Genomic DNA, 12,745 nt, shown 5'->3' on the forward strand with positions numbered 1-12,745 from the left:
CATGTTTGGATTTTATTTATGAATTCAGACAATAAAATTGGAAACAGTTGTAAATTATTCATTTTTCTTTCAACTCGTAAAATGCATATAATGACAATATTTTTGATTATGATATTGTAATAGTATCAACCAATCAGCGAATTCCTGATCAAGATAGTGATCCATTCAGCATATATGTATCTTTTTCTACAAACAGATTGGATCATTCCTCCCTCTTGATAGCTCGCTCCAATATATTACATAGCTCAATGGGCCAGAAGCGTGAAACTCGCTATATCGCTTTTTCCGACCATGCTGCATTTCATCGCTGTGTTTCAGACAGATCCGCGACAATGCGACAAAACGATCGAACAAACGCGACCCCGTATAATAAATGATTGAATCGAAAAGTATCGAAGAAAATTTATTCTACAAATTTAGGGTCACATTTACAAATTTAAAATCGACGAAAAAGGACAATTTCTTTCCTTTAGAGAGAATATGAAAATTTTGAGCTCAATATTTATTTTCAAAGACGAGGCGTTCAAAATGTCACGGAAATTATAATCTATTTTGATCCTCTTTTAATTCACCGATATTTTGCAGGGATCACGTTTAGTTACAAGCAAAATCAAAAATTATTGATTTTCTTTCCTTTCTCTATCTGTTTCTCTCTTTCTCTCTCTCTCTCTCTCTCTCTCCCCCTCTCCTCCCTCTCTCGTTCTCACATCTCGATACATCTAATATATAATACTAAATATTATTAGATATTATTGGATCTACGGATAAACAAATAAAAAATTGATCACAGTTTTGTCCTAATGTTCATAGAGAAATAAAAACAAAGAAAATATATACACATAAGCACGTACAGCTGCCCATAATCGAACTATACACGTTTCGCGCACCATGTCGATCGAAGATTTTCGATTATTATTTATTTCATTGTCTGCCTGTTTCGAAACTATATGAGAATTAAAATTATATAATCGCTAATATCATTATTAATAAATTTATCTAAATGGTAATAAAAATTTCAATTCTTGCTCAAGATTTGAATTTTTTTCTATTTCCTCGATTTGAAACACACAATGATGTAGATTTAAAAAATCTACCAGATATAGATTCATACCAACAAGATATTATTTTAGTTTAGAATATAATATATATATATATATATATATATATATATATATATATATATATATATATATATATTATCCTTAAATTATTCGATTTTTTATATATCAATTTTTGAATACAGCACAGAGAACATTGCAGAAACATTGCAGCAACACATAGCAACATTGCGATATAATATAAGTACAACATTGCAACATTGGAACAATGTTACTGCAATGTTCTTTGCTGTATGAATTCTTAAGCTTTACCAATATTGAGGATTTCCTTGGAAACTCTTAGTTGTAGAAAAAAAATTCTGGAAAGGCGAGATTAGCTTTCTAAATTATTTAGGATAAGATATGAGATATATATCCTTGATCTCAACCGACTTCTGGATATATTTTACATATTAATTGTCAATGCTCTTCGATAATCTTCCGCTTATCAACGATTGACCCCCAGCATGATTAATAATTAATAATACAATTTATTAAAACAAAATTGCGTATTCTACGGACGTTCATGCGTATTATAGTCGATTTATGAATGGAAATTTATATTCAATAAAGATCCTAATATGTGCGTTTAATAAAATTTAAATTAAGAGACAATGTTTGTGTACTGAAAATTTTTAGGATAGAGAAGGTCAAAGACCGTCGATGACAAAACTTCATCGATCTCTTGGTAGCACCCAGATAGCACAAGAAGGCCAGAAGATACCTTAAAAATGTCTAAAGGACGATAAGACGTCTTTAAGTCATCTTTTAAACGTCTTTTAGGGACAGGTGCTGTCTGAGGTAAATTACAATTAATCGTCTTAAGCGTTGCCAAGAATAATTCAGACATAAATGTAAATGCGCGATCCTTTTGTACATTTCTACGACAATCGCTACAGTCCATACATCTACAATTCTTATATGATTATGTAATATTAGTATTATACAAAATCATTTTTTTATACATTTTTTTATTATTACGCTACGCATCGTTTATTATAGTTTTAATTTTATTACATATATTTTTTAATATTAAATTGGATTCTGTTGTCAAATGTATATTTTTTTATCTAATATATTTTTTATTTTTTTCCAAGTAAGAAGGACGTAAGTCCCTCTTTCACATCCTTAATTGGAAATGTTAATTCATGAAATCAAGAATTATAGTATGTATAATATCTCATTATTTCTACGCAATTGTTGGACGATTTAATTTTACAATGCAAAGAAAAGAATTCATCGCATTCAAAAAACTCAACAATTCCAATTTTTTAACTATAATTTAATATTTATTAGAATTTATTGCAAAAATTCTAATAAATATTAAATTATTAGCGCATGGACAAAAAGGATCGACGCCGATGGGATTCAATGATAATTCATCTCTATGCGTTCGTTTACACTTTTATTATATAAACAAACTCTTCTTGATAATACATAATTGTAAAGATATGTCGTTAAATCTTACGTGTATAAGAAAGTGCTCGTCTAATAACTGCTTTACCATATGACTAAAATTGCACAAGGGAAAGATAATACTACACGAGAACTGTGTGCGGCGTAACGATTATCAATCTCTGTTATTCTCAATATTCCTCATAAATCTGCCTCAAACCTCAAATAAATACAATTACTATTATTATTATTATTGCTTTAACTTAAAGACCTGACTTAAAGGCACAGTGTTACAGCTAGCTTTACGATAGAGATTTTTTAATGTTCTATTAATGTTATAATCGCATTGTCCTTTTCTATGGGATTAAATTGTATTACCGATTTTATTATTCTTATTATTCTTTGAATTTCATCAATAAATTGTAAATGATTTACATAATGGATATGAAAAGTTGACCATGCGATTTATAGAATATTTGTGCCAGCAATAAACTAAAAAGGAAAAAAAAAATGGAACGTAACTCCTTCTTGAGCATTAAGCTACAATTCAATACTATGTATTCTTTTTCTTGAGCATGAAATACAATTCTGTAAAATTTTACAAAATAATATTTTATTTCCAATATATAATAAACATTCATAAAATTGTAATAATTAAAATAAATGATAAAATCTACATACACAAGATATTATATAAAAACTTAAAATCTTAATAGTTTCTAATTGCACAAGAATCTATTTTTTTCCTTCTACCAAGAATATCAACAATATAAGACCGGTCTTATTGTTCTTCATAAATTACTGTTTTTCTCACATCATAATAATAATACATGATAAAGTGAGCATAAGCAGAGATAACAGTTTTTTTTTTCAAATCTTTGATCAACATATTAATTATGCACAGTTTCTTATTTTATTAGAAACAATAACTGTAAAACATACGAGATAATAATATGAATCGGCTAATAAGTAACACTCTCATAGGGATTGATGCATATTGCAATAATCATAATGTTAAATATAAAAGCACAGTGAAATTCTGTACAGCAAAATTCTTTTTTTCGACACACTAAACACGAATTTACTATAAATTCCATGTAAGATATTGCACGTAAGATAGCAAAAAAATAATACAGATTTTGGTATTTAAGAACCGAGTATACCAGCAAAAAAATTCATCCTAGTTTAATGCATTATTATAAGTTATATACAAATATGTAGCGATGTGTTGACATCGTGACATCAGATATCTTATCGATATATCGATATTAAAATTCGACATTCAAGGATTTTATATATATATCATGAGATCTATTCAAGTCGATCAAGATAAAATTCGATGGTTGATTCAATCGATAAGGAATTATCGTAGTCTTAATTTCGCAAATGATATACAGGTTTTATTTATAAGTTAGCACACACACATACGCGCGCGCGCGCGCGCGCACACACACACACACACACACACACACACACATTGGTAATATCGTTCAAGGTTTTAGTTACTTCGTACTTCGCTGTTCCGTCTCCTGTTGCGGCTTCGACCTACAAAATAATCGATATTGCGTAATTTTGTTACATGAATAAACAAATAGCAGCATGTCATTTTCTTAAATATATTTAATAATGTTCATGTGTTTTATATCTGTTTGATATAAACACACAAACAAAAATACATAATCGTGATTTTGAATATTGTAGTTTCAAAACGACAAAATTATATAATTGATTATTTCTTTTAAAATTATTTATTTGTTTTATCTTCAATTTTGAGTTTATAGCTTAAAAGAAAAATTCGAAAATTAGAGCAAATTATATGAGATATAAAGGCATAATTAAACATAAAATATTGTGTGCGCGTATGTCTGTGTGCGTGCGCGCGTATTTATGAATGTGCGTGCGTGTACACACATTTTATATGCTATAAAAATATGAGTAAATTAAACAGCATCATCTCTGTTGCATATCATAAATAACAAAATAAAAGAAACATTCAAACATAAATTTACTTATTCTTGATGTATATCCCATACATAAGTAAATCAAAATTAGTGACTAATCACTATGTTCTCCCCTTGTAAATTGGATAAATGTATATCCAATACATTCAGAATCATGATAAATAAGCTTTTCATTGTCCAATACAAATCATTATATATTTTAATACTTGCGCACAACAATGGAAAACTCCGAAATCTTCGGTTTAGTTTTCTTACTTATGTATTCCACATATTATTATAGCAAACTACTGCACACACAAAGAAATCTTCAGAATACTCTATTATAAATTTTCACTACCTCTGCGTATTTGATTAAGGCATGCCAACATTCTGATCATAAAAACCGCAGGTACAGTTATTGTGTCTTTGGTTTCTTCCAACATAACTGCATTTCTCTTTTTCAACTAAAAATAAAATAAAATGTATAAAATATCATGTCTATTTCAACTTTTCATAAGAAAGACGTACGTATATATATTTCTTTTTATTTTATATATACTACTACTTACATCTTCTGCGAACTTCTCGTCAAAATTCGACTCATCATTGATTGGCGCCCACAGTTTCACATCGTAATCAATGCCAGAAGTGGCTAACATTGGGAGATAAGGATGTGGTTGCAGACAATTTACTACATGTTGATCCGCTTCCAATAGCATACATAGTCTCGCCGTATCCTTCTCCCATACGAATACGTGACCGCAGTCACTACCCGACATGACGAAATCGTCGCCCCAAAAATTTGCTTCCTTAATCATAGTCCTAAAGAAACTAGAGTCAAAAGTGGAGGAAAGGCGAACAATCAGAGATAATTTGGCGGCATTAATATCGTACAGTCCGCCCAGTCCGCTCGGAGGCTTTTTCGGAACTACACGAGTCAATAATTTGGCGTCCGATCCGTCAGATATTACATGTTGATACATTTTGATTAAACAAAGTTAAAATTATCGTTATTCAAGGTAGCAGCACTCAAACTTACCAAATAGATTTGGCGTGTATATTGACTATGGATTATTAATATAATCCGAATTATAAAAACATTCTTTCGTGCTTTGTTTTTTTCAGCTTCTTGACTTAATTATTTTAATATATTGTTAATCTAATAACTAAACTAATAGTTTTCAACCTCTTAGAGTTCCTTTCTTTACTGCAGCCATATTAAACTATGACATTAGAAACGAGAAACCATATGAAATATTTTGTTTACAAAATATGTCAAAATAAATTAATTATTTCACATGTCATTACTTGCATATGATAGTATAAATTGATAAAATATACCGAAAATTTTCTTTTTTTTAATCTTGCATTAAGTCCAAGATTGAAACGTAATATGTTCCTTATAATGCCATTATCACCATAATTTTTTTTTTTTTGAATAAATGTATCACTAACGGCATTAGAAATTTCGTTTGTGAAATGAGAAAAGTTAACTTCGAGACATTTTTCGCTAGCAAATGAAGAATTTAATAGTTTTTTTATCATTATTTTTCAAACCTATACAATATAATTTTCATACAAACAAATAGACATAAAAAACATTAAATTCTTTTTAAAACTAATGAACAAGTAATTTATATGATTTCTCGCTATTAACGTTATAATCTATGATATCGATAAAAAATCAAAAATCTTAGAAAAATTCTGTACAAACCATTCACACGAATTTAAAAGTATATGTATAAACTATTCGAACATCAACCATCAACCTTCAATAGGCTTGTAAAATAAAACAAGAAACAGGAGAAACATTTTATTATATGTATATGAAAATAACTTTCATGTATAATAAAATGTTTTTCCTGTTTCTTGTTTTATTTTGCAAGCGTACCAGAGGTTGATTTCCGAATAGCTCTCATACTTCATATATTGCTTTTATTATTGAATTTGATAAATATTATTAGAATAGAATTAAAAATAGATCATACCTCGCGTTTCTATGACCCATATACTTTTGTTTCACACAAAGTTCCGTCAAATGAGCATCATCAAACGTTTCGTGTCCTTGCGATGAACGAACATTAGCAATTGCTTCATCCATCTCTGCTTCAATTGGATTTAATAATCTGCAAATAATTACTAAAGATAAAAAAATGTCAATCCTAACAATTCAGATAGCCAAGTCTGTCGAAAACAGATTTTTCCAAATGCCTGCTACAAATTGTTGTCAATAAAAAAACTACAAATTTGATACAAAACAGAGTTGTGCCCATAGATTTCAAAATTATATTTATATGAATTGTTTATGTGAAGTTTATAGAGACTTTTTTCATATAAACTATGTTAATTATTATAAAATAAATGTCAAAATATGCAAATGAAACAGTAAATCAACAGATTAACGACAAAAATCGAGCAAGATCTACGCGCACGCAATCAATAGCAGATTTGCAACAAAAATTGAAAACGAGTAAAATTAGTAAAGTATTTGTTTCTTTTAATTTAATATTTCTTTCATCTTAATTTCTAATAAAATTCCAACTATTTAAATAACCTCTATCATAACATTTCAACAAACCTTTCATCTGATTGGACATCTTCATCATCACTATCAATGCATGTAGCTTCTTCAAATTCTGCAACAATATACAGAATATACTATATTAAAATCTATAAAACGATTAACGAGAGTAAACAATAATGATATGTACTTTCTCTAACATCGTTGTAATGGTGATAGTTGCAATTATTGCTAGGGCCTGCATCAAGAGTTCTATCATTATTACTTCCAGAGGGTCCTGACAAACAAACTGTTGTGGTAAAGTCAGTGTATAAATACAATATCAATCTAAAATTTAAAAAATCTTTGAAGTATTCACCTGGATGACAACCGTCACGAGTCATTTCATCGCCAACATCAAGCGATATTGTGGCACTAGTTGAACTTTTATCAGAATATATTAAACTCACAGCAGGTTCACTACCATGTCTATACATTTAATCATATATATTAATTAAGTATGTCTATTTTTACATATTTGATTTTTACATAGTCAATTATAGAATGTACATCAAAATTTCAAAGAAAAAATATAAATATTTAAAAATATAAATATTTTAAAATTATCTTAATAAAAAAAAAATTTGAATATTACCTTTCAAGAAAATCATCTCTCATCGTCGTTAATCTATCCTGAAGATTTTCCATCATATTCTCCTGTTTGCTAGATATATTAGCACATGAACCTCCATCCTCATTTCTATTTTGATCACATACATTATTATGCTCGTTTCTGTGACTATTTATAGATTCCGTAAAAGCAATTTGCGATTGCTTGATTTGACTAGATTCAGTTTTAGGAATATCATCATTTACATTCGCCGATGTATTCAGTAGTACTGACTGATTACATCCTTGTGGTTCTTCAATTTCTCTTGCTTGGAGTTTCTCAGTATTAGTCATGTAGTTCGTATTTGTACTTTCGATTCTATTAATATGCAAGCTTGTATTTCCTAAAGATGACACATTAATAGAATCAAACATTGAAATAAAACATATAAGTAATCTAATTTTGTTACCAGTTGTTCCCAGATGATCATTCTGCTCTATGCTTGATTCAACTGATTCATTATTTCTCTCTGCATTTAACTCGGGATTATTTTCAATATTTCGAAAACCTTCTTGTTGTTCAATAACGTCTTCCAAACTGTCCTCGCCACCACCACTCAAAGCGGCACGAGTGGCCGGGTCATTCAACATCCTACTAAGCACGTCCGTCATTCTTTGCATCAGAGATGTATGCAAAATCGGTCTTGCTTGAGCGATTTCTAGTAAATAATGTACACAAGCGATATTAAGATTTCTCAAATAAAATATGTATGTATACTAATATTATATAAGTATAAAAAAACTAGATATTATAAATGATATTGCATAATTATTATCAGTAAGCTATAATTTCCCACTTAGAAATGTAACATATATATTTCTATACAGCACAGAAAAGTTGCAGAAACATTACATAATTATTCCAATGAAACAATGGAATATATCTGTAATAATGCAATGCAAATATGTTTATAATAATATAGTATCTTTCATCTTAACATTCACTGGCTCAGGTAGGTGTATATGCCTTTGTAATTATAAATATTATATATATATATATATATATATATATATATAAGGTGTATGTGTGTGGGCGTGCGTAGGTGGGTGGGCGAGAGAATGTGCATGAGTTGGCGACAATGTGTGTATGTGTGCGTGAGTGGACGAGTGTGCGTGTGTGCGTGTATGCGTGTGTGATTAATATCATAAAGTTCGAGATGATATATGTCAATAAAGATGGTAAGAGTAATTATAAAAATAAAAAAAGTAATACAAAAAAATTGATGCTATTATGGGAAAATTTTCACATATTATATTGCATTTGAATTATTTAATATCTAAATATATTAATTTTTCTTCATTACGACAAGCAAAACATTGATTTTTAATTTTAATAGCAACGGCAAATATTTTTACATTAAATTCGTTTACTTTTAATTAAAAGTTTACTCTAATATATAAATTTACCTGTACCACTGCGACGTCCTCCTTCTCTTTCTGGACGTGCATCGGGACCGGTGTCAGACCAATCACCGCGAAGTCTTAACCGACGAACTGGTTGGGACGATCTTACAGGATGCTTTTTTCCTTTTCCTTTTCCCATTGTAGCATCTTTTCGTAATTGCAGGCTACCTTGATCCTGAATAATTCATTTTAAAAATAAATAATACAATAATATCACGAATAACTATTAATATATATGTTGAAAACAAAAACATATTTAAATAAAATGGGACCAACATTGGAAAATAAATGTAAATAAATGTAATAAATAAAATAAATAGATGTTATTCCATAATTATTAACACGTTACTTTGATACTGAATAAGTAGAGATGGTCGCTGCTATAGCTGACAAGAACATCTTGTCCATCCGGGCTATAACTGAGCGACGTAATTCTGTAAGAACTACCTTCAAATTCTGGGACAGTAAAGCTGCATAGCGGTCTCACTAATTTTTCCGCATCTTTCCAATCTGCAGAATATGTATATTATGACTCTGTATTATTACATAATATACTATTATATTTCATATATATATTATATTTAAATATATAAAATTTACCAGTGGCTGGTGTACTTAGAGTTCTTCTATCAAATATTCTTACAGTGCTATCAGAACAACCAATCGCTATATGATGAGGCATTACAGGGTTCACGGACAAAGCAGTCACAGCTCTTTGACATGAGATTAGCACATCCTAATATAAAAATAATTTTAAAAATGTAGTTTCTCAATACTTTATAATATATTTTAAATATATAATATATAATTCTGAATAGTATTATGCAAAAATTGTAGTAAATAATGCTTGCCTCTCTACATCTTACAGTGCTACATTTATCCTTCACTCTGAGATCAAACCATCTTACTGTCCCATCCTCTCCACAGCTTAGAAAACTATGTGGTTCATCAGGTATTGTCGCTATCTCATAAGTAGTACCAGTATGACAAGTAAATTGATTGTGAAATGTCTCTTTTGTTCTCATCAGATCTGCAAACAAAATGTTGGCAATTAATAAAAAAGATAACATAACATTTGCTCTCATTATTTAATTTACAATTGTACTTCATTAACTTTTACCTGTATACAAAATAATACCATCTCCACTACAAGAAACAATACAATGATCTCCACTATTAGGCAAAAACTTTGCGCTAAAAATATTTGCTCTGTGACTGGTTTTGTAAGCTGTTAATACCTTAAAAAGATAAAAAAATTAACATAGACATAGTAGTAAATATTAATTAGAGAAATAATAATTTTTATAAAATAGATTAAATATGTCATTAATCAATAATTATCAGAATTAAAATCTGAGAAATCTAAATAAAATCTGAGAACTCTAAATAAAATACAAAGAGAAAAAACACAAAAATATATAAAAAGTTTTTATTTTTCTATAAATAAAATTGCATAATAAATTATGATATAATTGTTTCACTATTTCATATAAATACATTTTATATTCAGAACTTAATCAAAGACAAAAAATTATTTTGAGGGTCATCAAGCATAATTACGTTTTGGAACACATGATTTTCAAGGATAAAATTAAAAATAATCTTGGCACAATCTTCTTTAACAGTATCCATAAATAACAAGTTAAGAGAAGTAACAGAATTACTTCAGCAACAATATATGTATGAATTACTAACTACACAGTAATATTCTAAAATTAAATATGTGCATCATGTGTATTACTTGCATTTCTATCAAAACAATTGCTACACATTAATAAAATCATTCTAAATATGAATAAGTGCAAAATATCTTTTTATTCTTCAAATTTTGTCAACCGCTATATATAGACTATGTTCCAAAATTCATTGGATCTATGCACTGGAAATCTATAGTTCATGTAACATATATTATAGATTTCCAGTACTGACAGTGAATTTTGCAACACGGCCATAATAGAATATAATATTTATATATACCTCATATTTATGTGCATTAGTCAAAACAAGATGTTGATCATCACTCCCAGATAGTATCAATTCTCCACTACCATTCCAACAAATAGAATTCACACAACCATTGTGGACTTTTAATCTCTTCAGCAATGACATACGCTGTATCATCTGTAAACTAGCTGTAAAAATATAAGTCAGCGATACTTTTTCAAACACAATAACTTTAATAATGCATAATTGAATGTGTTACAGACATAAAATTTTGATTTAACATGATAAAGTGTACAAACATAATTATTTGTCAATCTCTTTTTTACAATTGCAATTAAATAATAACTAATACTCCAATTTATTACGTTTACAACATAAAAGGACATTGTGTATAATATTCTTCAAAAAAATTATCGCACACTTATACCATCTGTGCATATTAAATTAAGGAGGATTACCTTTGCTGCTAGAATAAAGCTTTAACCTTGAACAATCGTCGTAGGGCTGATAATAGATATCGCGAAAAATGTTGGTACGCGTCTTCCTCATAGCTGAATCTTGATTGAATATCTTTGAAAAAAATCTTACGAAAAAATGTTACAAATCCTCTGGCCCGATCAGACAATATTTCTCAACGGCTAAATCACGCAACAGAATTATTGTCAAGATGACAAAATTCATATGAGATTCTCAATTTTTCAGAAACTTCGTAGCGTACAATTACGCAGCAAAAGTTACACGTCCATGCGACATGGCACACACAATACTAAAAATAAACATGGTAATATACGATAGCAAATTTACACGATCATTCTGACTACTAACGTTCATCTAAAATCTCTCGATTTTCTTCAGCCACAGTATATATAGTACCGCAACTCTCTGTCGCTCTGTCGGTATCGGTACCTTTGATGTCGGCGTATGCAAAAATAAACTGCACATGCGCAGATTTCATAGGTAACCAATCATGCTAGTATTTTCTGTTTCATTATTCTTCCTTTCATAATTTTCTCTCTCTTTCTAACTTATTACATATCACTATCACCGAAGAGAAGCCTGCAGTTCTTAACAGACGATGGCTGCAGTCGAGAGGATGCTAGAAATGCTTCGAAGCGTTTGATTGACCAATCAGGACAAAAAGAGTAAAGATTTCTTTATTCTGATTGGTTAATGCAATGCTTCGAAGCATCTCTAGCGTCTTCCCGATCGCACCCTATATGCATTGAGATTGAAATCTGACCAATCAGGATAAGGAAATTTTAGTTTCATTTATCTTGATTGGTCAGATTTCAATAGTAGTCTGATATGGGCTTAATGTTTAATGCAATTAATTTTGATTATAAAAATTACTGGAAAAATCTACACTAAAAAATTCGCTATACGCTACTGTAGGTATAAGTAAATCTTCGCATTGTCGATAATAAAACAGTAATTTTACAATAAAATGTGTATTATGTTGTTCTTGAGGCAGTTACATAAAAGATCTATAGATTTTCGATAATAAAACAATAATTGGATGAAATAAAATAAGACGCAACGAGTTTTTTTTCCCGATCATACTAAATCTCATAGCATCGTGATCCTTAATGATATCTTGTCGGTGACAGAGTGAAGCATCTGATATTAGAACGTAGATTAGAGTGAGTTATTGGAAATATCTCTGTTACTTTTGGAAATACAAAAAATTTCTAAAAACAAAAATGTTTGTTTAATACGCGAAAATCGCGTACATGTCTCACATGTATGTGGTTTTCTATTGTGTTATTTTGTTATCCCCTCTACCACGATTTGACGTG

At 29.4% G+C, this 12,745-nt stretch overlaps 1 protein-coding gene across 3 annotated transcripts; it reads right to left on the reverse strand.

Annotated features, from left to right (window-relative positions):
• Positions 1–2,483: 2,483 nt before the first annotated feature.
• Positions 2,484–11,830, reverse strand: LOC138936982 (DDB1- and CUL4-associated factor 6). 3 transcript variants are annotated; one of them, XM_070302806.1, is made up of 17 exons: positions 11,775–11,793; positions 11,408–11,715; positions 10,983–11,137; positions 10,126–10,243; positions 9,857–10,035; positions 9,606–9,741; positions 9,355–9,515; positions 9,009–9,180; positions 8,012–8,260; positions 7,588–7,945; positions 7,312–7,421; positions 7,144–7,242; positions 7,011–7,068; positions 6,421–6,558; positions 5,002–5,254; positions 4,791–4,896; positions 2,484–4,037 (listed from the first exon to the last, which is right to left on the reverse strand). In XM_070302806.1, exons 2-17 carry the CDS (start codon positions 11,496–11,498, stop codon positions 3,991–3,993), a joined length of 2,430 nt encoding a protein of 809 aa, XP_070158907.1. In that variant the 5' UTR covers positions 11,499–11,715; positions 11,775–11,793; the 3' UTR covers positions 2,484–3,990. The 3 variants fall into 3 exon arrangements, with proteins under 3 accessions (XP_070158907.1, XP_070158908.1, XP_070158909.1); XM_070302807.1 differs by having other exon boundaries at positions 7,144–7,230; positions 11,408–11,830; XM_070302808.1 differs by lacking the exon at positions 11,775–11,793 and having other exon boundaries at positions 10,983–11,133; positions 11,408–11,475.
• Positions 11,831–12,745: the final 915 nt, after the last annotated feature.

Source organism: Polyergus mexicanus, unplaced genomic scaffold, assembly GCF_030449975.1.
Source record: "Polyergus mexicanus isolate NDT 795.1 unplaced genomic scaffold, iyPolMexi1.0 SCAF_10, whole genome shotgun sequence".
Taxonomy (NCBI): domain Eukaryota; kingdom Metazoa; phylum Arthropoda; class Insecta; order Hymenoptera; family Formicidae; genus Polyergus; species Polyergus mexicanus.